The sequence below is a fragment of the Vipera ursinii genome (genome assembly GCF_947247035.1).
Source record: "Vipera ursinii genome assembly, chromosome: 3".
Classification (NCBI taxonomy): domain Eukaryota; kingdom Metazoa; phylum Chordata; class Lepidosauria; order Squamata; family Viperidae; genus Vipera; species Vipera ursinii.
The window spans coordinates 398,700-426,484 of record NC_139516.1 but is presented as its reverse complement, the minus strand read 5'-3'; the positions used below and the strand labels follow the sequence as shown (position 1 = coordinate 426,484).

General features: G+C 54.7%; 1 protein-coding gene across 2 annotated transcripts in view; it reads left to right on the top strand.

Annotated features, from left to right (window-relative positions):
* Positions 1 to 27,785, top strand: part of SLC12A5 (solute carrier family 12 member 5) — a gene marked incomplete at both ends in the record, with an annotated part of 91,500 nt that overhangs the window by 26,138 nt on the left and 37,577 nt on the right. The window contains one exon of one of the 2 annotated variants that reach the window (XM_083361054.1): positions 7,484 to 7,535. The exons of the other annotated variant lie outside the window; for it this stretch is intronic. Coding sequence (XP_083217180.1) covers positions 7,484 to 7,535 — 52 coding nt within the window. Of the gene's footprint in view, positions 1 to 7,483; positions 7,536 to 27,785 lie in introns of those variants that run through there. 2 annotated transcript variants of the gene reach the window in all.

Sequence of the window (27,785 nt, the reverse complement as noted above, 5' to 3'; positions counted from 1 at the left end):
CACCTGAACTCTTCCCCCCCCTTCTGAAGCATCTTTGTAAGCAGCTCGGCCACCTGTACCTGTCGGCTTTCTGGAGCTCCGTTGAAAGAACCATCTGGAGTCTTATTTCGCAGGAAGGGTGATTCTGTGCATCGGATCTTTTATAGGCTTTTGCTTTCCAGCTGTTTATCCCAGAAACACACGGAGCAAACATTAAACAGAGAGAGGCTGTTTGGTCCAGTGCAGGGCTCTTCAAACCTGGCGACTTTAGGATGGTGGATTCCAGAATGCTGGCTGGGGAATTCTGGGGGTCCCCTGGGATAGTGATTAAGGCAGCAGGCTATCGAGTGGGAGACCATGAGTTCAGGTCTGCTGGGTGATTTTGAGCCAGCCGCGCTCTCTCTCTCTCTCTCTCTCAGCCCAACTCACGGGGTTGGTGCTGTGGGGAAAACAGGAGAAGGAAGGAAGGCAGCCAGCACCAAGGCTGTTCCCGTGGAACAGCTGCATGAAAACCACCAGGCTCGGAGAGGCACCCAGGATCCCCCCCCACCTTCAATCCTGAGCTACGTATTTTGTCCTTTATTGGAAGGAAAGCGCTTTGGATATGTTCACCCCCTTATTTGTAGAAAATAATAAAAGCAGATTACAAATAAATAAACATGAAATAAATGCTTCCTTGTTTGTTTATTTGCTGCTTGGACTTAGGCCCACCCTTCAGTCTGGTGGCTGCTCAAGGGAGCTCACCTCTGACACAGGACAAATTTTAAAGTGCAAAATAGAGCTGAAAGTCGGTACTGGATTAAAATCACCTGACTAAAGTCTATCCGATGCAAAGAGAGTGGTTCTCGGGGGGGGGGCAGTTCAAAAGCCCCTCAAAAGCCAGGCTTCTTCAGTCCTGTCCAGCAGACCCTAGTGACCGATGCGGTCACTCAAGATGGACAGCAGATGGAGGGCTGGACCTTGCAGTGGCTAAAAGCCACCTTCACCAAGGAGAGCTTCGGGATGGTTTTCAAGAGAAGATCCTTGCGGAGATCAAGGCTGTTGAAACGAAGGCCCAGGTGAAGCGTTACTCCCATAAGCTCAGCCTCTCTGAGGTGCTTCGATTGGGGTGATTATGGAGGCCCAATGTGCCTCCCCCAACCCGTTCCTTGCTCTAATGTTTTATGGCAGAGAATCTTCCTTCCTCCAGACCCGTTCCTGGCAGCATCCAAAGCTCTGGAGAAATTGGCTGGAGAGGGGAGGTCACACCCTATGCTCTCCCCTTGGGTCACCTGTCCAAATGGGCCCCCTCTCCCTTGGGGTGTGGGCTTCAGTGGGATCCTGTGCAGATCTTCTTGTAGTCTTGCTGAAAGAGTAGCACATTCAACTTAGAAGTTTTGAGGAACGGTTTGGTTAGGCCAGGGGTGGGGAACCTTGGCTCTTTAATGACTCGTGGACTTCAACTCCCAGAATTCCTGAGCCAACATGGGGGAATCTATGGCCCCTTCATGACTTGTGGACTTCAACTCCCAGAGTTCCTGAGCCAGCATGGCTCAGCTTGGAAACCTCTCCCTTTCCCCTCAGCATGGCTGGCTCAGGAATTCTGGGAGTTGAAGTCCACAAGTCATAAAAGAGCCGAGGTTGCCTACCCCTGGATTAGGCCCTTTCTTTAAAAAATCAGCTGGTATGCCTGCTCAACCTAATCAGTACTGAAGATGGACACCACTTCGGAATTCAGCTATTACTCTAGAATCTCTTGACCGTTCATCAGACTGAAGTGGTGTAGGGATCCAGAAACTGCTTTACCTCTTTTCCTAGTGATTCATGGAATAACAGGGTTGGAAGGGACCTTGGAGATCTTCCAGTCAAACCCCCTGCTCAAGCGTGAGATCCTCTCCCGTTCTGGTCAAATGGCTGTCCAGTCTCTTCTGGAAAACCTCAGTGATGGAGCACCCACAACTTCTGGAGGGAAGCTGTTCCACTGGTTAATTGTCCTCACTGTCAGGAAATTCTGCCTTAATTCCAGGTTGCTTCTTCCTCGATTAGTTTTCATCTGTTGCTTCTTGTCCTGCCTTCAGGTGCTTTGGAGAACAGGTTAGAATAGAATAGAATAGAATAGAATAGAATAGAATAGAATAGAATAGAATAGAATAGAATAGAATAGAATAGAATAGAGCCAGAAGGGACCTTGGAGGTCTTCTAGTCCAGCCCCCTGCTCAAGCAGGAGACCCTGTATCATTTCAGAAAAGTGGCTGTCCAGTCTCTGCTTAAAAACCTCCAGGGATGGAACGTGCACGGTTTCTGGAGGCAGGCTGTTCCACTGGTTAATTGTCCTTCCGGTCAGGAAGTTTCTCCTTAATTCCCAGTGGCCCCTGAGAAACTGGAAGGCCAATCTCATATCACCCCCAGTCCTTCTTTCCAGAGTTGGCTTCCTATTTCTAAGGTAACTTGGAGGCAATATTGGTCATAGTTACTCCTGGACAGCGGCCCCCAACCTTTTGGGCACCAGGGACTGATTCCGTGGAGAGAGGTTTTTCCCACGGACTAGAAGGGGTGTGGTATTGTGTGCTGCCTGCATTCTACGGATGGGGTTTCACTTGTTTGCGTGGCCTGGTTACTGACATGCCGTGGACTGGTGCCGGTCCACAGACCGGGCATTGGGGACTCCTGCTCTTGTGGGATCAACAAGCCGGGGGGACTCAGATGTTGTCTTAGCGTGTTGTGTGGACTGGGCCATAATATGGACGATTAGCTTGAGGTGAGATGTTATTACTGTGACATTGATAAGGCTGCCTGGTTTCACTGTGTCCGGGCGGTGTGGCACGTGTGGATGCTGCCCTGCGTGGGGAGTCGTTTGGCCCAGCCTCCCCGTCTGCCTTCCAGGGAAGTTGGGGAGAGGAGAGGAGGCAGCAGGCATGCGGGGGGGGGGGCAAAGAGTGTCCGGTGAGGGAAAAGAAGGTAGCAATGAAGAGGCCGCGATTGAGGGAGGAGACGCTGGATGAAGTATGTGTGGAAGGTTGCAGGTTTAACATCTGGAACCTCTGGAGCTGTGGAGGGCCAGGTCAACCGGACCTTGAAAACTTGGCAGAGTTCCTGTTTGTCCAATCACCAAAGGTGCTTTTCCAAAAGGCAACTGGACTTTCCTCTTTTTGAAAACATTTTGCATCTTCTCATCCAGGAAGAACTGAAGAAGCTTCTTGGATGAGAAGCGAAATGTTTTCAAAGAAAGCAACAACAACAAGAAAGTCCGGCTGCCTTTTGAAAAAGCAGTTTTGAGACAGCCGTGACCTGGACGATGGAGGATCCCCACAGACATTTGCCCCGTCACGCAACAAACACAATCAAGGTGGGTTTATTCTGAGTTTCAGCCTCACAGTTCTCCGTTTCTGGGGGCTGAGTAGTCCTTCCTGGAAGTCCCTCCTTGCCCCTCCCTCTCCCTCCCCCAGGGCCATTCCTTCCCAGGCGGCATCCTTGCTTACAACCGGAATACAGCCAGACCAGGTTGCCGTCTCCACAGGAGGGGCCGGGTTTCCACAAAACCCACTCAGGACCAAGACCTCATGGTGGCATTCACACAATGTGGAATGGCTGGTTTGGATTAAGGTTGCAGTCCCCTGTTGGTTACTTTATGAAGAAATGTCTGGTAGAAACCCAAAAAATACTTCAGTTCAATCGCCAGATGAGACCGGTTGTGTGAAAAGGGGATGTGAGAGGATTTTGGTGTGAAATTGTGGGTCAAATGACTTTCTTTCCAACGCACCACCCATTTCCCAGGTCTTCTGGGTGGGCCAGCTGGAATAAGTCACAGTTGCCGCCTTTGAAGCCCTCCTGGAAGCGGCTCCTTGATGGACCGGCATCTCTCGGAGACGTTTGCCAACTCACGAAGGTCGTCCAGTGGAGACCCCCAGGAGGTGGGCCAGACTGGCAGCCCCCTTTTTCATTAGCCCCAAATACGGCTGAGCTTCAGGGCATCTTCACCCGGCGTGCAATGCCTGGTCCTTGACTTAGTCAATTTTCTGGGTGCTGCGGATTTGCTGAGCTACAAGGAATTCTGAACAGGACTAAGGCCAAGCCAGTTTCACACACTTCTCTGTGGCTGATGTCATTGTTGGAGGGGGGACCACAAGCACCATGTGCCCCAGCCTCTTTCTAGGGTCTGAATCTAGCCTGGCTGGGCAGCAAGGAGCGAGATCTCTCTCTTTTTTTCCTTTTTTGAAGGGGGGGACCCCATTTGCTCTTCTCCAATCTGCTGGCGCTCCTGAGGGATGATTGACAGCCCCACAGCTCTTCCACCAGTCCCTTCAGCTTTCTATACAGGTAATCCTCTACTTAGGACCACAAATGACCCCAAAATTCCTGTGGCTAAGAGAGACAGTTGTTAAGTGAGCTTTACTACTTTCTTGTCAGAGTTAAGAGAATCCCTGCAATTGTCAATCTGGTTGTTAAGTGAATCTGGCTTCTCCCCATGGACTTTGCTTGTCAGAAGGTCGCAAAAGGGGATCACGTCACACACACACACACACACACACACAAGGACGCTGCAACGGTCATAAGTATGAACCAGTTGCCCAGCGTCCTGAGTTTTGGTCACATAAGCGTGGGGATGCTGCAATGGTCGTAAGTGTGAAAAACCGTTGTAAGTCACTTTTTTCAGTGCTATTGTAACTTTGAACAGTCACTAAATGAACTGTTGTAAGTCGAGGACTGCCTGTGTTTCATCAGAGCCAAAGACTAGAAGCGTCTTTTTACTGCATCTCTGCTGACCAGGACCCTCCCCTGCTCTACGTGTGCCCAAGCCCCTCCCCACCTTTCCCTCTGAATGTCACCAGGGGGGCAGAATAGGAGTTGAGTCCCTCTGGGTTTTCCCGCCTCATTTATCAAGATTTCTCCATGTGGGGTAAGCAGCAAACAACCCCCCCCCGCCCCCCTGCCTTCCCTCTGCTTCCCCAGGCCATTAAGGGATTATTTTTAAACAATGCTTCACTTTTATTATAATGTGTTATCGCTGCTAGCCTGAAGTGTTAAATTGTACTTTCCTCTTTTTTTTACTGTATTTATGACATGTTATGGCCTTGTGGGGGTCATGTTTCTTCTCCTGAAAGTCATGGATGTTCATAAGGTTAGGAAGTCTCCCGTTTTGATGGACTCTCGCTTAATTGCGGGGGTGGGGGGGCGTCTGTGGCCTGAGCCTCCCACCGATTGGATGTGTATGTCTTAATACCCGTTCATTTTGCAAAATTGTAGACAATTTATTGGAAACGTTTTGAAAATAGAGGAAAAATAGAAACCTCTAGTGTTGCGCCTAAAGTGGGAATGAAAATTTCAGATAGGACATAGAATCACAGAGTTGGAAGGGACTTTGAAGGTCTTCTAGTCCAGCCCCCAGCTCCAGCAGGAGACCCTCTGCCATTTCAGACAAAATGTTATCCAGTCTCTCCTTAAAAAACCCCAGTGATGGAGGCACCAACGACTTCTGGAAGAAAACTGTTCAGATTACCAGAATTGGAAGGGGTCTTGGAGGTCTTCTAGTCCACCCCCCTACTCAAGCAGGAGACCCTATACCAGATGGGCATTTAGTATTTATGGACCCCTATAATCAGATTACTTAGACACGTTTATACCTATTTGTGGAAAACTTTCACAAATGGGACCAGACTCCTGCGGGAGGGGTTGTTGTCATCCGAATTGCAGAAGTGACCCCTGGCAGAGAGCGGGTGGCCATAATTAAGCCAGTCTGTGGAACTTCACTTGGCCTGTGTGGGGGCAGCTGCCCTCAGAGGAAAGCGGAGGAGTCTGCTGTGAGTCTCCTTGTCCCTTGAGCTCCCCTTGAAGGGAGCCAGCCTGGCCTGATGCCCCCCCAGCCCTATGGCAGTTCCGCCCCTCCTCTTTGCCAAGCCACTGGGCAGGCTGAGCCCGACTCATCCAGAGAGGGGCACAGAGGGCACGGACATGCTACAGGGCAGGCAGAAGAGGGGCTGGCAGTGAAGCCGAGCGGCTGCCAGGGCCCGGAAAAAGCCAGCCTATAATTACAGCCCTCCAGGAGTAATGAGGGCTTGCCATGATTGGCGCTGGGATCCCAGGCGGAGCTGAGGCTTCATCCCTTCCCCACTTGGCATGCTTGCTCACATAGGGTCAAGGCTGACTGGATCCCAGTCTCGGCCCAGACACACACACACACACACACACACACACACACTGTGGGCCAGAGCAGGCGGCTGGGAGGAGGGTCCAGCTGGAAACCAGGCATGGAGCTCCTGGACAGCCAGCAAAGGCAGTGACCCCTGTGTGGGGCTGTGGCTGGCTGGTGGGCAGCTCCTTCAGGCAGCTGCTGAGTTTCCAGCAGGAGGTGGCTGGCATTTTGTGTGTGTGTGTGTGTGTGTGTGTGTGCGCGCGCGCACAGACATGTGGTTCCGAAGGAGAATCAGGGCAACTGAGACTGCGGGGACCAGCTTGTCACAGAACAGGGGCTGGGCTGCATTACCTCCTCAGCCAACCCCCCTCGTTCTGTGCCTCAGCCTTGGCATTGGAAGCAAGCGACTCTCCAGGCCACGTCCTCAGGGCCTCTGCCTCCTTAGGAGCCCAGCCACTGCGGGTGGCATGCAGCCCCTCCAAGGCTGGTTTTCGGGGCCTCCTCCTGGCTGTGGGGGATGGACGGCGCCCCCTCTGCAGCCAATTCAGCAGGAGCAGATGGGGGGCAAGCCTTGGGCTCCTGGCAGTTTTCTTGCAGTCGCCCTTGCTGGGAGTCGTGAGCACGAAGCCCAGGCCCTCCGTCCCGCCCAAAAGTTTGGCTTGGGCCAGGAGGGGGAGCAAAGCAGCCTGGCTCTATTCACTGCCAAAGCCAGCTCTGCCCTGCCTGGGCAAGGCGTGGATCTTGTGGTCACTTGGTCTGCCTGCTACAAGAAGAGCATTCTTGGGGGCCCTGGAGAGGTGCCCCCTCCACCAAGCCGGGTCCTTACCTGGCAGGTACCGTTTTGCACCAGTCCTGTCTGCTGGGGCGGCTGGACCCAGAGACAGGGGTGTCCGGGACTGTCTGCGTGTCCAGAGAGAGGAAGGGGTAGCGTTGGTCCCCAGCTCTCTTCCCTCAAATTCCACTCCACTGTCCGGGGGGGGGGATGGGGGGTGAAGGAGGGGAGGGGAGGAGCAGGCGGCCCCAGACGAGACTGCATCAGCGCAGGCGGATTGCGGGGGAGAGCCGCAGTGCCAGCCCCCAGATGCCCTAATTCTTCTGCCGCTGGCTCAGAGCTGCGCTGCCCTCGGAGGTGGCGCGGGGCTTCGTGGACGCTCCTCGCCCCTCCTCGGCCGGCTCGCTTGCACCGCTGCGCCCCCCATCTGCCTCCCCTCCCCAACCTGCGGAGAGATGTCTCCTGAATGCACGATGAAGTGAAGGGGGCTGAGCAGCGGCGGCGGCGACAGCGGCGGCGGCGGCGGGGACGGCTCTGCTCTGCTCTGCACTGCAGCGGAGCACGAGGAGACGCGGAGAAGCCTCGGACCGGCAGCCGGGAGCTGAGGCGAGCCGAGCTGCGCCATGCTCAACAACCTGACGGACTGCGAGGACGGCGAGGGGGGGGCGAGCCCAGGTAAGAGCGCGCGGCCAGCCCGGCTCTGCGCCGGCCAGGTGCGGCGGCGGCGGCGGCGGCGGCGGCGGCGGCGGCGGCGGCGGCGGCGGGAGGAGCCGGCCGGAGAGCGGAGCCCGAGGGCGGCGCGGCTATTTTTACCAGCGGAGCGCGCGGCCTCTGCCGCTGTCCAGGGTGCTGGAATGCGGCCGCCGTCCAGGCTGGCATCTTCCGAGCTTCGCGCCGCCCGCCCGCCCGCCCGCCCGCCGGAAAACGGTGGCAACTGGCGAGGGAGCGGCGGGGACCCCCGCCTGGGCTGCCCCGGAGCCGCCGTGGCCCCGCGAGGGTGGCCGGGCGACCCCCGCTCCGCGCGAAGCCCCCGCGGCCCTCGGGAAGGCGCCGCCCACGTTGCGGATGCGCCGGGCGCCCTTCGCTGACGGGCGCCGAACTTCCGCGGTGGGCGAGATGCCGGGGGTCGCTTCTGCGCCACGGAGGGACCCCCCCCCAACTCGCCGGCCCAGAATGCGGCGCTCCTTCTCTCGCGGCCTTTCAGCCTGCGCAGCTGCCTCGCCGAGAGGCCGAGGGCGCCTGGCAGTGGCGGGAGGGCTCCCCTCTTCCTGCCCGCCGCTGCCTTCAGGGACGGATCCTTTGCTGCAGACCCAGCGCAGCGTCCAGAAGCAAAACACTTGAACCCAGATCCCTGCTGCAGCCCGCCCCCCCCCCGCCTCCCTGGCAATGGCACCCCTGGGAGAAGGGCAGCCAATTGTGCAGCTGCCCTCTGGATGGCTGGGCTTTGGACGACCGTGCCCCTGCCTGGTGCCAGCTGAGTGGAGAGAAAAATTCAGTGATTGGCCGGGGCACCAGTGATCCTGGGCCCTGTGTGTCTACAAGGAATGTGTGGGATGGCATGAGCCAAGGCAGATGCCATCTGATTGGAGCAGGCACCTCCAACTCTCTTTCCCCCCCCCCGTTCCCCTGGCAGTTGGGGGGTTGGTGTGGCTCTTCTGTCTCCCTCAAGGACTACCTCCCCCTTGCAGAGGTGAAGGGGCTGCTGGCCATGGATCTGGGGGAGGAAGCGCTGCAGGAGCCCAACGTTGCGCAGGAGTCTCTTGCCTTGCTGGCTGGAGGCTCCCCCTCCCTCCCATATCTTGTTCAGAATCAACCAGGTGCCCCCCCCCAGTCACTGCTGAAATGGGGCCGGCCTGTCCAATTGGGGTCTTGCTGCCCCCTGGCTCCTGCCCAGCAGCTGTGCCCGGCTAGATTTGTTGGGAGGGTATTGGGCAGCCCTGGTGCAAGGGCTCTGCAGCCGAGGTCCAGCTCTCTTGGCAAGGGATGTCCTGGAACTGGCAGTGCTCTGAGCAAAGGGTGGGGGTGCCCCAGTAGGAGCCAGGCATTGCTCCAGACCGTGATGCCCAGTGCCCCACAGTCACTGTGGGAGGCTGGCAATGGGGGCCAGGAGGTGGAACTCCAAGGGCACATGCATTGTGCATGGGTCACAGCCCCCGCCCAGGAGGAGCATATTCTGGAGAACTGAGGTACTGGGGCCTTCTTCTGCAGAAGTCTTTGCCATCCCGGAAGTGTGCCCAGCATCTTTTGCCAGGTGAGACCTGGGATGTTTGGTCCAGCTGAGCAGCGGGACTGACTGGGTCCCCCACGCAGGATCCCCCCAACCCAAAGCTCCTCAGAGCATCCCTGAGGGCCGAGGACACCTGTGGAACCCACATTTGCAGTCTGGTGCGGCAGTGCCATGGAGAAGTGAAATGGGATAAAGCACTTTAGATTACTATAATCAGGTTTATTAAGAGACGTATTTAATTCATCTAAAATATGAGATACAATTACTGGAGAACCGTGTCGAGCTCTGGTGAATGTAGGTCAGATGCCTCCAAGATGGAGACCAGGTGATTGCGGGGGGTGGGGGTGGGGGTGAGGTGGGTTTCTTGGTACCTTGGACAGGGGATCCCAAAAGGAAGCAGAGGCTTCTGTGCCCGGGGTCTCTCACCTTCCCCAAAGGTGCAAGAAGAGGGAGCCACAGGTGTGCTGGAAGCCAAACCACAGCTGACCCCTTGGCACAATGGCCCCTGGCAAGGCGGGGCCCGGTCGGGGGCAAGAGAGCGCCGTTTCCATGTCCTCGTGTCCTGGCACAGTCGCCACGTTAGAAAAGCAGAGTCCGGGGAAGACGGGTGTACGGAGCAGGCGGGCGAAGGCTGGGAGAGCAATTATGGGCTTGGGGATCCCTGAGCTGTCAGCACTGCACGGCTTTACCGGGTGGGGGCTGCAGTTCCACCCATGACGCTGAAGTTTCTGTGACACCCAGGCTGGTGATTTTCATTGCTGCTTTGGGGTTTTTTACTAAATCAAAAACAATGAACATATAAAATATGACAGATCTGGTTGGGAAATGAAGCGATGACTAAAGAGCTGCTAGGAAATATAATTCACCCGCCCACAAAGCCTGCTGCTCCTCAGAGTGGGGGTCTCTGCAGACCCTGCTCTGCTTGGCGGGTGGTGCAAGGCAAGGCCTGAAGGGGAAGGAAAGCCTGCAGCTTGGCAGGCCGGCCGTCTCCTCCCCCCAGCGCCAGGCAGGTGCCCGCCAGCGGGCAGGACGGCAGCCTGGCTTCGAAGGAGCAGCACCTTCACTCTGCAGTGCTGGCTCCCTTCAGCTCTGCCCCACAGCAGGACCCACAAGAGTCCCAAGCAGGAGTCCTCTCGGCCTGCCTTCCCACTGCTGCTCTCCGCAGGACTCTGCCAGGCCCTGCCCTCGCCCCCCCCCCCCGCCTTCCCCTGCCCTTTCAGGACCAGGGAGCTTTTCTTTGCAGGGGTGGGGGCGATGGCTGCACAGAGACAGCCAGGTTCTGGCCCGACTCCATCCCTGGGCCACACGTGACCACCATCGACAGGCAAGGGACTCCCTGCTTCCCACACCCGGCTCCCTTCATCCACGGCATCTGCTCCTGCATCAGGGTTCTAGGATGCCGGGGGGGGGGGGTGAGGCATCTCAGAGCATGCGTGATGAGATCTGGGATCTTGGGGGTGGGGAGTGGGGGGAGATCCTTTGCTGACCCTGCAGGTGCCTGAGCAGGAGGCCGACAGAATAAGGGAAGTTTGAGTCCTCTAGCCCAACCCCCACCCAGAAACTATTCGGGGCAATTCTCTTCTTGAAAACCCCCAGTGATGGAGCACCCATAACTTCTGGAGAGAATCCGTCCCATTCATTCATTGTCTTCACTGTCAGGAAGTTTCTCCTGAGTTCTAGGTTGCTTCTCTCCTTGATTGGTTTCCGTCTGTTGCTTCTTGTCCTGCCTTCAGGGGCTTTGGAGAAGAGCTTGACTGCCTCTTCTTTGGGGCAGCCCCTGAGATACTGGAACATGGCTATCATGTCACCCCTCACCCTTCTCTTCATTAAACTGCACATACCCAATTCCAGCAACCGTTCCTTGTAAGTTTTAGCCTCCAGTCCCCTGATCATCTTTGTTGCTCTTCTCTGCACTCTTTCCAGAGTCTCAACGTCTTTTTTATACTTTGGTGACCAAAACTGGATGCAATTTGTTTACGAAGATCCTCAGCCATCCAGGTCCTGCTTGTCCCAAAGGTGCCTTTTCAGGAGGCAACTGGACTTCCTTGTTTTTCTTTGAAGACATTCCGCTTCTCATCCCAGAAGCTTCTTCAGCTCTGAAGAAAGGTCTTCAAAGAAAAACAAGGAAGTCCATTTGCCTCGTGAAAAGGCACCTTTGGGACAAGCAGGACCTGGATGGCTGAGGATCTCCACGGACATTTAGCCACGCGCTTTGGGACAACAGGATGCAATATTCCCAGTACAATCTTAGCAAGGCATTAGCAAGAGCTACCAACACTTCCTCTGATTCTGTCCCTCCCTTGATGCAGACTAGGACTGTGTTGGCCTTTGGGGCGGCTACAGCACACTGCCGGCTCCCTATGTTTTAGCCTCCAGGCCCCCCTCCTGGCTGGTCTCCTGTGCCTGGCCAGGCCAGGTTGGGGGGCTGGCTTCCTAGGTCAAATGCTGGGGGGAAGCCCGCCCACCCTGACCTGCGTGTGCTCTGACCTAGTCCTTAGTCCACCTAGCCCCCCTGGCTTCCAAGAGCAGCAAGGGAGGGGGGGTTAGGGTTAGGGGGGAGGGAGCCGAGCAGGCGTCTTCTGGGTGGGTGGGGGGTGCCATTCCTCCTGTGGAGCCAGAGACAGGGCTGGCAGCTGCTCCAGCTATAGACGCTGCCCTCCCTCCTCCCTCCTGGTGTGGGGATGCTCGGATCTCCTCCTCTGCGCTGGGGCTGCTCTTTCCTGCCAGCAGCCCATGGGCGGCCTTGCCAGCCACCGCAGAAAATTAAAAGGCCGGTTCTTGTTGAGTGATCCCAGGGGAGGGAGGGAGGGAGGGGGTGGGAACTCTCCCAGAACCTGAAGCGAAGAGACGCTCAAGGCTGCAGCTGAGAGATGCCCGGCCTGCTGGCTCCATGCCCCGCTCCCCTGTCTCAATTTGCTGCCCATCCCTGGCGCCCATTGCAGACATGCAAGGCACCTGCTGCTGCTGCCCTGGGCCCCCTTTGGCTCCTGACCTCCACCGTGGTCAACCGGGCCAAGGATCTGAGGGGGAATGGGGAGTCGGGGGAGGATAGGCCACGGGGCCTCCAGGGAGGATGGCCAGAGGGAGAAGGCTGGTCAAGGGAGGGCAGACAGACGTGGGATCTCCTGCTTTGGGGCGCTTTCTCATGCTCAGCTCTTCCAGGTCTGCCTCTCCGGCACCCACCCCCCACCCCCGCTGCAATAAGAGGCCCAACAGCTGGGGGAACCCGCTCTGCCCCCTCTGCAGCCAGAGCTGGCCTTCCTCTGGTGGGGGGGGGAAGGAGGGTGAGCCCCACCCCCGGGGGAGAGCCACAAGAGCAGCCGGCTGCAGGGAGAGCAAGGGATGACTCACAACGGGAGGGAGGAGGGGTACGTAAGGAAATGTGAAACCTTGACAGGTTTCAGAGCGGGGGAGGGGAAAGGCAAGGAGGGGGAACTGGCAGGTTCTGCAGGGGGGCTGGGAAAAGGAAGGTGCAAGGGGGAGACTGGCTGGGAAGGGGTGGGGCTCTGCAGGGCTGCCCCACCAGGAGAAGGAGCAGCATTGGCCTCTCTTGTCCCAGAAGGCAGGGTCAGAGTTTCAGGCACGTCAGCCCTTCGAGGTAGGCCAGGCTGTGGCAGGCAGCTGACTCGGCCCTATGGACCTGGGCTGTAATAGCCAAATCATGCAGGTCAGTTGGGAGCCAGGGAGGTCCACTAGAGCCGCTTCTCCCCGGAACGAAGGGAGACTGTGGACCCCTTGGCGTAGCCTCTGGGCACCTGGCAGCCCTTTCGCAGCACCTGGTTTCTCTGCCTGTATGTGAACGGGAGAGAGGCGGACCTGTTTTCCCACCAGGACACCCGGATGTCTGGGGAATTCTGGGAAAGGAAATCTACCTCTCTGGAAATAGTTGGGGAACCAGCCCCAAAGTTCCAGATGCCCATGTGGTGCCAGTTCACTCCGCCCAGGGCAGGTGCAAAGGGCATCCTATTCTTGCAATGGCCTCCTTCCTGGGGGGGCGGGGGGAGTGGGGCAAAGACTGGCCCGCTCCGCCTGGGGCCACCTGGAAGGCGCTCCAGCCAGATGACCAGCTGCAGGCTCAGGTTGACCAGAAGCAGATCCTCACTGCTGATGCCCTGGGATGTGCCACGTCCTGGATGTGTTCTGAATAACAGAATAACAGAGTTGGGAGGGACCTTGGAGGTCTTCTAGTCTAGCCCCCTGCTCAAGCAGGAAACCCTATATCAAGGTCCCTTCCAGCTCCTATTCTATTCTATTCTATTCTATTCTATTCTATTCTATTCTATTCTATTCTATTCTATTCTATTCTATTCTATTCTATTCTAGTCCTGTCCTGTCCTGTCCTGTCCTGTCTTATTCTATTCTATTCTATTCTATTCTATTCTATTCTATTCTATTCTATTCTATTCTATTCTATTCTATTCTATTCTAGTCCTGTCCTGTCCTGTCCTGTCCTGTCTTATTCTATTCTATTCTATTCTATTCTATTCTATTCTATTCTATTCTATTCTATTCTATTCTATTCTATTCTATTCTATTCTATTCTATTCTATTCTATTCTATTCTATTCCATTCTAGTCCTGTCCTGTCCTGTCCTATTCTATTCTATTCTATTCTATTCTATTCTATTCTATTCTATTCTATTCTATTCTATTCTATTCTATTCTATTCTATTCTATTCTATTCTATTCTAGTCCTGTCCTGTCCTGTCCTGTCCTGTCTTATTCTATTCTATTCTATTCTATTCTATTCTATTCTATTCTATTCTATTCTATTCTATTCTATTCTATTCTATTCTAGTCCTGTCCTGTCCTGTCCTGTCCTGTCTTATTCTATTCTATTCTATTCTATTCTATTCTATTCTATTCTATTCTATTCTATTCTATTCTATTCTATTCTATTCTATTCTATTCTATTCTATTCTATTCTATTCCATTCTAGTCCTGTCCTGTCCTGTCCTATTCTATTCTATTCTATTCTATTCTATTCTATTCTATTCTATTCTATTCTATTCTATTCTATTCTATTCTATTCTATTCTATTCTATTCTATTCTATTCTATTCCTGTTCTGTTCTGTTCTGTTCTGTTCTATTCCTGTTCTGTTCTGTTTCTATTCTGTTTCTATTCTGTTTCTATTATATTCCTATCCTATCCTATCCTATCCTATCCTATCCTATCCTATCCTATCCTATCCTATCCATTCTGGACAAATTCTGGTTTTTCAGCCCTCCAACACCACATCTCCCTTAGCACAGGGACCCCCATCACAACCCTTGAGCCTTACCCAGGCTGGAAATTTAACCGGAGCTGTTCCCGGCTTAGTTTGGGGGGGCCTTCGCCCAACTCCTGCAGAGTGCTTCTTCGGGACCTGCCCCCAGCGCCCCTTGGTGTGGGGCAGGGCATCTTGGCATTGTCTTGCTTGCAGTCCTCCCTGCCTCCTTTCTCCCTGGGAGAGGAAGGCAGCAGGCAGGAATTCAAGCTGCTGGGAGCTGCCCCCAGGAGCCCTTCCCGCCCCTGCTCAGCTGGGTTCAGGTGAAGCTCCTGAAGGGGAAGGGGCTGGGCCCAAGAGATACCCTCGCAGACCCCTCTTGCCCCAGGCAGCTGACCCTTGGATTGCCCCCCCCCCCCCCGGCTGCGCCTGATGGGGCTTTCAGAGGAGGGGCAGCAGCTGAGTCTGGAGGAACATGGAGGGGGGCTTTACATGGAGATGCTGGTCCCCTCGCTTAGAGACGGGGCCCCTGGACCTCCGCTTGGCACGGGGGCCTTGCTAGGGGACAGTCACACGTTGTCATTGTTTTACTTTTGTCAAATTTATTAGCGGCCCATAGAATAGAATAGAACAGAACAGAATAGAATAGAATAGAATAGAATAGAATAGAATAGAATAGAATAGAATAGAATAGAATAGAATAGAATAGAATAGAATAGAATAGAATAGAATAGAATAGAATAGAATAGAATAGAATAGAATAGAATCTGGAAGGGACCTTGGAGGTCTTCTAGTCCAGCCCCCTGCCCAAGCAGGAGAACCCATAAATTATAATAATGTAAACACAATACTATAAAGTAGGTCAGGCCAAAATGCTCCCTAGCTTGAGTCCGTCGGGGCAGCCAGGCAATCGAGCAGATTCGAAGCGGCCCCTTGGTCAGCCCTGGGCTGGGGTGCAGTTTTGTCTGAATCCCCGCCAGCCAGGTTTGTTTAAAGCAGCGGAGCTTGAAATATTCAGGGGAGAAAAAGAGAGAGAGATTAACCACACAGGCAGCCTTGATTTGCAAACACAATTGTTTTGCAGTTGTTAAGCAAATCACATGGTCATTAAGAGAGTCTGGCTTCCCCCATTGATTTTGCTGACTGGGAAGCCAACTGGACATGGTGACCGCGTGGCCCCAGGACATGGAAGCTGTCATAAATGCAGGCTGATGGCCAAGTGTGAGGACCCGTAAATCACGTTGTTCAGTGACACTGTAACTGTGAATGGTCACTAGTCAGGTGATTGTGAAGTCGAGGGCTGTCTGCATCTCTCTCTCTCTCTCTCTCTCCCCTGCCCTCTGTCTCTTGTGAGCGGCGTCCACGTGTGCAATCCCGGGCAGGGGCTTGGAAACGGGAAGGGAGGGAGCCGGAGGGGCTCCCAAGGGGATGCTCTCTGGGGGCGGCCGGGCTGCAGGGTCTCTAGGGCTGCGGGGGGCTGCGGAGGGCGGGCGGGGGGCTTTCGGCGCGGGGGGAGGGGGAGGCGGCGGCTTACATAAGCCTTGCTGGGCTCTGCTGGGTTGCCAGGGAAACCGACCAAGGGGCGAGGGGGGGCAGCGCACGCCAAGCGAGCTTCTTCCGCTGGGTCCGGCCAGAGCGAGGGCGAGCCGAGAGGGCGGCCGAGGTGCCGCATCCCGCCCGGCCCCGCGGGGGTTTCTCTCCTCAGGGCGGCCTGCGCGCGGGGCTCCCGGCCCGGCCGGCTCTCCCGCCGCCGGGCAGCTCCGGCCCGTGAGCGGCTCCCCCCGGCAGGCCGGTCGTGCGAGCGAGGCGGCGCCTGGGCTCCTCGCTCTCCATCGCGGGGTCGCCAAGCGCCTCCGGCCGGGGAAGGCGGGCGGGCGGGGGGCAGCGGCTGCCGCTGATGGTTGCTGGCAAGACCCGCGTCCGGGGCTCCTTTATCGGGGTGGGGGGCTTCCTTAGGCTGGGGCGGTGGATCTTTGACAGAGCAGCGCGCGCGTGTATGTCCGTGCGCGTGTGCGTACATTTTCTGGATGGTCTCCTTTCTGGCGGGGGTCCTGGGCCCCCACCCGTCTTCTGGCAGCTTTCTGAGGCCCTCCGCTGAGCTGGGAAGCGAGTTCGATTTCCAGAAGCGATGCTGCAGTGTTGTTGCGCCAGCAGGCCGAGATGTGGGGCGCCTCAAGGGGCCAGCCGGCCTGCAAGGATGGGCAGCCAACTGGGGGCCCTGCCCGCCCTGCTGTCCGGCCGCTCAGCTGCTCGGGCGGCACCCGGGGCAGCCTGCGGCTGAAGGCCTCTGCCACGGGGTGCTCCGGGCTGGGGGAGAGCTCCTGCCTCTGGCCAGCTGTCAGCCTCGCCAGAAGCCTCCTTCTTGACCCAGGTGGCCATTCCTGTGGTCCGTGAATGGGCAAGTTCTCTCCTGCTGCAGCCATTTTGTGAGCACACCCACAAGCCTCTACAAGTGCCACATCGGCCACTCCAAACCGACGTGTCTTAGGCAGATCTGCCTAGGGAGGTTCTCAGTCACCTGGTTGTCCCAGAGGTGCTTTTCCAGGAGGCAGCTGGACTTGTTTTTCTTTCAAGAAAGAAAGAAGCTTCCTCAGGTTCTGACTGAATGGTGGAGAGGGGAAGGATTTATACTCCTTGCAGACAGCCGGTCCTTGGCCTCCTTGTAGACAGGGGTCGTTCAGGCCACCTGGAGGTTTACCTGTGTCCTCGGGGTCACCTGAGTGGTGCAAAGGGGTGTGGAGCCTCCTTGTCTGCAGGATGTCTTCTGCCCTGGGTCCCTTGCGCAGGATGATGGGGATGAGTCTGAGTTATCTGCATCTCCAGCTGAAGCGCAGATGGTTCCTGGAGTCGGCAATGTTTTCTGGAAATCCATTCCTGCTCTCGCACCATTCGAAGGGTGCCCCACCCCAAGTGCATGGCTAACCGTCTGTGGAGGTTCTCCGTCCTCCAGGTCCTGGTTGTCCCCCCAAAGGTGCTTTTTCAGCAGCCAACTGGACTTTCTTTGTTTTTCTTTGAAGACGTTCTGCTTCTCATCCAAGAAGCTTCTTCAGCTCTGACCCTGAGGACACAGGTGAACCTCCAGGTGGCCTCAACAACTCTCTTGAAGATTGCAAATGACCGGCTGTCTGCAAGGAATGAAAAAAATCCTCCCATTCCTCACCATCCAGTCAGAGCTGAAGAAGCTTCTTGGAGAATCTCCATACAGACATTTAGGTGGGCAGGAGCTGAGGCACGTAATGGGAGCTCCCCCGGTTGTGTGGTGCTGGGTCTTGCACCCCATCTGTCAGCTTTCCAGCTGAGCAGCCCAACGTCTTCAACCTGTGAGCCATCAGGCTCCCCTCTACAGACTATTGCAGGCCATATAAAGGGAGTGGTCGATTGATTGATTGATTGATTGATTGATTGATATTGACGTTTTGTATGATGACCTGTCCCAACCTGCCCCTTATGCTCTCCCAAGAGCCCCCATCACCTGTAACTGAGCCCCCCCACCCTCCACAGCTGGCCATCCCCTTCCCTTCCCTTCCCCTTCCCTTCCCTCCCCTCCCCTTCCCTTCCCCTTCCCCTTCCCTTCCCCTTCTCTTTCCCTTCCATTCCCTCCCCTCCCCTTCCCTTCCCCTCCCTTCCCTTCCCTTCCCTTCCCCTTCCCTCCCCTCCCCTCCCCTCCCCTTCCCCTTCCCCTCCCTTCCCTTCCCTTCCCTTCCCTCCCCTCCCCTCCCCTTCTCTTCCCTTCCCTTCCTTTCTCTTCCCTTCCCTTCCCTTCCCTTCCCTTCCTTTCCTTTCCCTTCCCTTCCCTTCCCCCTTTCCAGCCTTCAGGTTTCGTCCAGAGGACCAAGTTTCGCATCAGGTGTCTGAAGTGGGATTATTGGGGCCTTTATACCCAAGTGAGAACTGTGTGTTGATTTATTCAGTGATCCACTTGTTCGTTTTCTTGGCTGCCCGTGACGTGAATGCTTACTTTCAACCTGACTAAAATAAGACACATTTTAAAATCAAATGCTTGTATCTGCATCCAGCATGTGCATATTTCTCCTTTGGGGTAAACAAGGTTATGCAGACTGCAGAAGAAAAAGGAAACAGTGGGCCCCCCAAATTAAAGGCTTGAGATAAGGATTTCAGCTAACACGAATCCCTCCCTCGGGGTCACTCTCTGGGCTTAAACCACCGGTTGCCTGTTATTCCGTCCAAAGTGCCTCCGACTCCTTGCCAATATCCCGTGCAACGGCGTGTGTTTTTTCTGTCCACATTATGCAGTGGCTTTCTCCCATTCCTGGTTTCTGCAGCAATCCGTTTCTGACCCGCATGCTTCATCCGGAGCTGCTTTGCTCATCTCTTCACCAAGAGCCCTCCATTCTGTCCCCCGTTATCATAACCACGCGATGCCCCTGTGACTCCTCTGTAGTTGCCCCGGGCGGTTCTATGTCCTCTTAGCTCCACCTCCTTCACAGGGAGAACTCGTAGGAGACGTACTTCCTTTTCTGACAGTCATTCTACATTCCCTCTTTCCTTCCTTGTTCCTCTGATCCCACTTGCATCCGTCACTAATCCCCTCAGCCTTTCATTGGAAACAGTCAGATTAATCACGCGTTCAGATTTACAGCCTCCCTACGCCATGCGCACACAAGAATGGCCTGGTGCATCAGAAACAGACCTTTTTCCTCGGAGACGCCCATCATCCACGGCCTTCTCGCAAATTCCTGGGTCTCCGAAGGGCTCCATTGCTTTTTTTGGCCTCCTCTCCCCTCCTGCCCACCCAGCGATGTGCCAGAAGGGACACACACACACACACACACACACACCGAATCTCATTCAGAACATTTCAGAGCTTCCTTCAGACTCTCATTTCTGGCTCTCCATTGTCACCACTCAGTTGTGGGTAATGCGCAACCATCACCAGCCCCTGGATTCCTTCTGACTTTGATACGCACCCATGGCAACCCACCATTCCCTCCTTCTGATGTAGGTTTTAGCCCTTTCGCTCCCAGCCCAACCTGCCCCTTCGCTTCCCAAATACACGTGCCAACTCTGTTCCCGAGAGAGGCCGGCTCCGCTCGGATCGATTGTCCCTTTTGTCACAGACCATTTATTGACATGTACTCGGGCTGCCTAAAGTAGGATCCTAATTAAATGAAGGTCCACAGAGATAGAGAGTTAAAACTCAGCAAAGCAAAATCATTAACTAGAACAGCAGTACGACGTGAAGTGTGTTTAACGTAAGCCAACTTAAAATCATTTTCCTATTTTTATCTCATCTTGCTGTTTTTACTATTCTGATTAGTGCGGTCTGGCTTTGTAACGAAGCCAGGAGAGGACAGAACATCCGTCTCTTGTTTAATAGCCTGCTCTACCTGGTGAACTTCCCTAGGCGCTGCTCAACCGGTGCCAGCTTCCTGGAGGAAGGAATCCAGCTGCGAAGGAATCTCTGGCCTTATGCCTGTGATTTATAGGCCAGGAGGCCCGTTAGACAGCCCGCACCAGGCAGCCCTCCCCAGCTGGAAGAGGGACATCCTTCGCCAGCCCTCCTTCAGGCTTCTGTGGGTCCTGCTCCCTCTTTGCAGCCCTCCTGGAGCTGGGAAAAGGGTCCGGACGCCCAGGATGGGGAAGCGCATTGGGCAAGTCCAGGGTGAACACAGTTTAATCTTGGGGTGGGAAAACGAGGAAGCGTTTGTGCATTGCCACCGTGAAAATCTAGGCAGCCATAAATCCGATTGAGACAGACTCCTCCGAGTTCTTTTGCAGCTTCTGAAGAAATAGGTCAGGCTTTCTGGAGGGGGGGTGGGGGGTGATTTCATAAATAGATGCTGCCGTAAAGCAAAGGGGAGCGTAGGAATATTCAGCTATCAGCAGCCGCCCTAACCCTAACCCCCTGGCTGAAAAAATGCTTCAGGATCAGTCAGCATCCAGGATCAGGGGTGTTTTTTTCTGAGCCTTGTTTACTTTGGAAACAACCACTCAGTTCAGGCATTATCCACCTGAGAGTACTAGAAAATACTTGGTATAAAACCATTTTCATGTTGGGTTTGTTTTTTTAATGACATCCATCCTGGAATGATAGGCCAGTGATATTATTGTCTGTTCTGGGTAAATATAGAATTTTTATTCAGTACCTGGATGTATCTAAGGCCTATTTTTCCCCATAACAAGAACCTTCCAGAGGAGGTTGAGCGAAAGAGCGGGATAGCTGGGGATCATCCAGGTGTCTCCGTGGCTGTGGGTGGCCGTGGTCCTCACCAGACGGTTGCTTAGAGTGTTACTGGCCTGATGTCACCCAGGACCCTCTGCGGCCAAGAGGGGTCTGGAAGCCCAGTCTGAAAGTCCCACCCCTCAGCCAGGACATCAGACGGACTCTCGGCCAAAACAACCATGCCAGCCTCTTTCTTACCTGGCCAAAGGGGAGTGGGGTGCCTTCAGCTATGGTAGACCCTGAGCCACGTGCCACAGTTTGCTCAGACCACTGACAATCACACGCGGAGTACAGTGCGAACTTTAGAAAGGATTTAAATCAGTGGTTCTAAACCTGTGGTCAGCAGACCCCTGGGGGCCCCGTCATATCATCACAGGGGGTCCACAAACGCTTGAAGAAATGTTGATTTAAATTTTGTTAAGTCTTTTTTTTTATTGAAAAGTTTTAAAATACAATTTTCCTTTGAAAAACCCCCCTTCCCCCTCCCTCCTCCCCTCCCAACCTCCCCCCTATCTCCCCCCCTCCCCCTCTCCCTCCTCCCTCCCCTGCCTCCCCCCCCTCTACTTCCCCTCCTCCCCCCCTCCCCCCCCCGACTTCCCAGAGCAAAATACAAGGTATATATCTAAAAAACAATCATAAACAATCATATACTAACAATTATAAACTCTAAAATCCACCACTCTCTAGCTTATATAGAGTAAACCAACCCTTAACAATACTAAATATGTATAAAGAACTAAAATAAAAGAAAACTAGCATCATTCCCATCTATGTTCTTCCACAATTCACTATTACCTAGACATATTCTCACTTACACATCACAAGCACCTATCCCTATTAACCTCTCTAGCCAAAATAGGCTATAATAGATAGTTCTTACACAAATTAACCCGCATTAACCCACAAAGCTTTCTTCCTCTTCCTCTGTAGTAAATTGTCCATTAATTCCAAATTAAAAATTCTGTTACCATACATATCATCCCAAAACTCTTAAAAACACAACTACCACTTGACTATAAGTATATTGTGGAAGTTCCATAGATTTCTACTGGTCTTATTTTTTTATCTTTTTTGAGCGTTTTAAGGCAGCACGCGTCACCCTCTGTTCTCTAGGATCATCCAAAAGAGTTGCAGCTTGATCTCCTCCTGTACCCTTCTCGTCTATCTGTCCATCTTCATCCTCTTGATGTTCTCCTTCTCCAGATCCCTCTGCAGCTTCCAGAAGTGTTGATGGGGTTGCTTTTAAAACATTGTTGTAGAAATCATGCGCTTGCTTCACAGTACCCAAACAGTACCTTTTGCCATCATACATGAAGCTCAACCCAGCTGGGATCTCCCATCTGAACCTTATATCTCTTTGCTTGAGCTCTTGCACAAGAAATATAAAGTCCTTCCTTCTCTTTAAAATCTTTGGAGGAATTTCTTTTAGAACCAAAACTTCTTGACCAGCAATCACAACTTTAGTATCATAGGCAGCTTGTATAACTTCATCTCTAATTTCCCTTTTTACAAAATAAACCACCACATCTCTAGGCAACTTTCTCTGCTTAGCAATCCACGAATTCACACGAAACACTTTGTCCATGCCTTGTTTTATTTCAGATGCTGGATGGTTCAATACCCCCTCAAAAGCCTCAGAAACCAGCTGCTTTAAATCTTCTTTAATATTCTCTTTTAGGCCTCTAATTCTAACAGCAAACTGCATCTGGTAAAATTGAGCCAGACTCTGTTCGCTATCCATTTTGTCTTTTAAATCTTCAATTTCCAATACTTTTGCTTCTAATATAGCATTCTTTTGAGTCAAGTCTTCCACTTGGTCATCCAGCACCTCCACACATTTAGCTACTTTATGCACTGAGGACAAAATGTCTACCTTCATCTCTCTAAGTTTCTGCTCCATCCTTTCTTCCATTCTCTGCTCCAATTTCTCCAATTTCTCCTCCATCTGTACAAATTTAACACCCATTGACTCCAAAATTAACTGGGTATGTTTTTCAAGATCCTTTGATGTCAATACATCAGGAGAATGCAACGCCTGCAGTAATGATTGTTGTTGCACCGGAGAATTTCCAGCACTCCGAAAAGTTCTAGGGGGAGGTTTAGCCGCCATCTTTTACTTACAATTGTGACGCACTTTCACTTTAAGTTTTAAGCAAAGTCCATCAAGCTTGAGAGTAAAATAAAATAATCCTCTTCATCTCTTCATCTTTCCCTCTTGTACTGCTCTGCCTGCTCTTTTCCTTTCATAGTCTCTCCTTCAAGCAGGGATGGTCGCAGACGCCTGGCTCTGCTCCATAAAGTCCGGAGCAGAGACGCTAGCCAGCTGGGAGCAGCCCAGGCTACGGGGGAGTTCAATCCTTCAGCCGCCCAAGCTCCAAGCTCAGGCGGCCCCGGAGAACTCGACCCCTACCTGGGGGCTCACCCCCTCCTCTTCTCCCGAGGAGGGGGCTTCAAATTCGCCCGAACAGCTGATCGGCGCTGTTTCGGGCGAAAAATCACACAGCTGAGCCGCGGGCAGCCCGGGAAGGCTGTCTCCGGCGCCGCGGAGCCACCGGAAGTTCAAATTTTGTTAAGTCTTGAGGGGGGTCCGTGGCCGTGGTCTGTGGCCACAAAAAGTATTCAAAGGAGATCCGTGCTGACAGAAAGGTTGAGAACCACTAAAGTGAGGAAATGCACTCTCCCCAAAGGCTCCAAGGCAGAGGTGGCACCCGTGGAAGACGCTGCCCTCTTAGGAAGCAGGAGACGGTCAGCTTCACGTGGCAGAAGGGCTCGGGGCTTCGGTGAGGCTGGCAGCCCCAGCAGCAGACAGGGAGAATCACCCTGTCCAGCAAGGAGGGAAGCTGAGAGGGGTCAGTTGCAGGGGGGGCTGTGTGGGCAGGAGGGAAGCTGACCCACAAAGGGGAGAACCAAGCCAGGGGCAAGTAGTAGTGGCCCCGTGGCTGGACACTTGTGCAATGGGGCGCCCGTGGCTGAGAAACCCCCTGGTGGGAAGGCCTTCCTCTCCTCCTTGGAGGAGGAGAGATCTGGGTAGGTCTTGTTCTGAACCAGCCCTCTTCTCGCACCCCTAATCAAAAGAAGAGTCTGGAAAGCGTCCAAGACCAAAAGGCTTCTGCCAAGTTTTAATTACACTGTTACAAGAATACAAGAGCTTGACTTCTCAAACGGAAAAGTTGCTTTCAGCAACCAGCCCCTCCCCAAACACTTCTTTTATAGAGAGCTCAGGGCGTGGTCTCCCTGTGCCTCCTCCCGAGGAGTCCCATAGCCTTTCTTTGTTTGTCCCTGCTCGTCTGCCTCCTGCGTCGGGCGTCCTTGAACAGGGCCAGCTGTGGGTCATCATCCTCCGCACTCTCGGGCTCACACAGCTGAGAAGAGGTTCCCGGCTGAGGACTCTGCAAAGTCTCCAAATCATCATCAGCCGGTTCGTTTCCCTCCTCCCCCACATCTGAGTCCTCCGATACATCGGACCCGGCTGTCGGACCCACAGGCTGGCCCTGAGTCACAACACTATCCCGCACCGCAGGGCCCTTCCCCCGGGTCTGCCGATCCGGATGCGGTCGGGATGGGAACTGTTCGTGAAACGCAGTCACCAACGCAGGGGCATGAACGGCGGTCGCGTCTTCCCATGTGAAGTCCTCCGGCCCGTACCCTTTCCACTCGATCAGGTACTGGAAGCGACCTTTCAGCCAGCGGGAATCCCTGATGCTGGCGACCTCGTACTCGGGGGTGCTGTCGCCATCACGAGGTCCTGATGGGGGAGGTTCCGCTTGGCGAAGTGGACAAGCCGGTTGTTCGGGGACCAACAAGGACCGATGGAAGACGGGGTGCACGCGCAGGGAACGTGGCAGAGTTAAACGATAGGCGACCGGGTTGATGACGGCCTCGACTGGGAACGGTCCAAGGTAACGGTGGTCCAGCTTCCTCGCCGGCCGAGTGGATGGTAGGTTCCTGGTGGACAGCCAGACCCGATCCCCCACCGATAATGGAGGCGTATCCCTTCTCGACCGATCGGCGAACCTCTTGTAGTCGGCCTTGGCCTTCTCCAGCTGCCGTCGCACCAACCGATGGATCGCCTGTAACTCCGCCATGAATTCGTTCGCTGCCGGCTCCGGTGAGTCCACGGGAGAAAGGGGGAAAAACCGAGGGTGATAACCCACATTGGCCAAGAACGGTGTCATCTGCGTGGAGGTGTGCTGCGAGTTGTTAAAGGCAAACTCGGCTATGGCCAAATAGTCCACCCAATTGTCCTGCTGCAGGTTAACGTAGCAGCGCAGATACTGCTCCAAAATGCCGATGACCTTCTCGGTACCCCCGTCGGTCTGAGGATGATGCGCGGACGAGAGGCAAACCTTAATGTCCAACGCCCGCATCAACTCCTGCCAGAAGCGGGCTGTAAACTGGGCCCCCCTATCGGAGACGACTCTATCGGGAAGGCCGTGCAGCCGGAACACCTGTTGGATGAACATGCGACTAGTGGCGCGAGCTGACGGTAAGCCGCGACAGGGGATGAAGTGCGCCATCTTGGTCAACATGTCCACCACCACAAACACTGTCGTGAAGCCGGAGGATGGGGGTAGATCCGTCAGAAAGTCCATGGACACAGCCCCCCAGGGTCTCTTGGGCGTTGGCAAAGGCTGCAGTAAACCAGGCGGGGCCCCTGTCGCTGACTTGGCCTGCCTGCATGGGACGCAGGAGGTGACATAAGACTGGACATCGTGTCGGACTCGGGGCCACCAGAATGTACGGGAGACCAGGTTCAGAGTCTTGAACAGGCCAAAATGCCCCGCAGCCGGGTTATCATGACATTGGCTGAGGACGAGTCCCCTGAGTGGCCCTCCTGGAACATAGAGCCGGTCACGATAATACAGGAGTCCATCCGTGACCGACCAAGGCGAATCTGGCCCCACCTCTTCCTTCCGCTGAGCCACCCACGCCTCCTGCTGCTGCGCCTCCCGGATCCGAGCCCGTATATCCACCGGCTCCCGCACCGCAGCAAAAGACTCGACGGGGATCACTGTCCTGGGCGGAAGCTTGTCTTCCACTCGGGTGTACTCGGGCTTCCTGGACAGAGCATCCGCTCTCTGGTTGTGCCCGCTTGGTATGTACCGCACCCGGAAGTCAAACCTCGCAAAGAAGAGGGACCACCGGATCTGGCGTTGGTTCAAATTCCGAGCGGTCTGCAGGCTTTCCAGATTCTTGTGGTCCGTCCAGACCTCGATTTGATGCCGCGCCCCCTCCAGATGATGCCTCCAAGCCTCGAACGCCGCCTTGATGGCCAGCAGCTCCTTCTCCCAGATGGTATAGTTGCGCTCCGAGGGATTCAATTTCCGTGAGTGATACGCGCAAGGGAAAAGGGTACCGTTGGGCGTCGCTGCCTGGAGTAACACGGCCCCAATGGCAATGTCGGAGGCGTCCGCCTCCACGACAAACGGCCGTTGCGGGTCAGGATGCTTCAAGATGGGCTCCTTCATGAAGGCGTCCTTCAAAGCTTGGAACGCCTGTTGTTCGGGGGCGTTCCACTGGAACCGAGTCTTCTTCTGCAGGAGCCGGGTGAGGGGGGCTGTCAAGGCAGCAAAGCCAGGGATGAATGTCCGATAGTAGTTGGCAAATCCAAGAAGTCGCTGAATATCCTTCACGCGACGCGGGGGTTGCCAACTCTGCAACGACTCAACTTTACTCGGTTCCATGGCGATGCCCTCAGGAGAAATGCGGTGACCCAAGAAATCAATGGTCACCTGGTAGAACTGGCACTTCTCCAACTTGGCAAACAGCCGATGTTTCCGGAGGCGCTGCAGGACCTGACGGAGATGCTGATGATGCGCTTCACGCGACGGGGAGTAAATCAGGATGTCGTCCAGGTAAATCACAACAAACTGGTCCAACAGATCCCGAAAGATGTCATTCATAAAATGCTGAAACACAGCGGGGGCGTTGGTCAGGCCAAACGGCATCACCGTGTACTCGAAATGTCCATAGCGAGTACCAAACGCCGTCTTCCACTCATCACCCGGCCGAACCCTGACGAGGTTGTAAGCTCCACGCAGGTCCAGTTTCGTGAAGATCTTAGCCTCCCGGAGTCGGTCCAAGAGCTCGGGGATGAGGGGCAGCGGGTAGCGGTTACGCACCGTGATAGCGTTGAGTTTCCGGTAGTCACAGCAAAGCCGTAACTCGCCCGACTTCTTTTTGACGAAGAGCACGGGCGCAGACACTGGCGAGGACGAGGGCCGGATGAAACCACGAGCCAAGTTCTTCGTCAGGAAGTCCCGCAATGCAGCCAACTCGGGCTCCGACATGGAGTACAAACGCCCCACTGGGAGAGGCGCATCAGGGACTAGGTCAATGGAGCAGTCGTAGGGCCTGTGCGGGGGTAATTGGTCCGCCTCTGACTCGCTGAACACGTCAGCAAAGTCGGACAGTTCGGGAGGCAAGGAAACCCCTGGGGAACCCTCCACCTGGCCGGCACAGATATGGCGGGTGTGGTCCACGCACTGCAAACTTGGGAAGGTGACCAAGTTCTGAGACCAATAGATCTGTGGATCATGCGCCCGGAGCCACGCCAGTCCCAAGACCACGGGGAAGTGCAGATCTGAAGTGACGTAGAACTGAATGGCCTCCACATGGGTACTGATGGCCATACACACGGGTTGTGTGGCGGCCGTGATAGGCCCGGACAGGAGCACTCGACCATCGATGGTCTCCACAAGCATGGGCGGATCCACTGAACACTGGGGAACAGCCCATTTGGCCACAAAGGCCGAATCCATAAAGTTAGTGGTAGCCCCAGAGTCAATTAAGGCATGGACTGGAATCCCCTCTGGCTTGCCAGGAAGGATCAGACGTGCCTCCAAAATCAAATGCCGTGGAGGTTCACAGGCACCGTCGGAACAACGTCGCTCGGTGTGGATGTTGTGGGTCGCCCGATCTTTCACACCGTCTAGATCGGGCTCGGGCCGTTTCCCGATAGCAAAGCAGGGGACTTTCTCGGGGCAGGCTTGGTCACTGACGCCCGCTGACGCTTCTTCGGGCAAGAAGCAGCCAAATGCCCAGGGTCCCCACAGTAAAAACACAACCCCTCCGATCGTCGTCTGTCTATTTCCGTCACCGATAGACGGGACCTGGCGGCACCCAGCTCCATTGGCTCCTCCCTCTGGACTGGGGGCTCACGCACAACAGGGGCGGCAGGGGTCTGTGGGGTGGCACGGCGACTCTTACGCTGCTGCAGCCGGGCATCGATCCGCAGACAAAGATGGATCAGCCCATTCAGGTCTGAGGGAATGTCCACGCGGGCCAGCTCATCCAACATCTCCTCT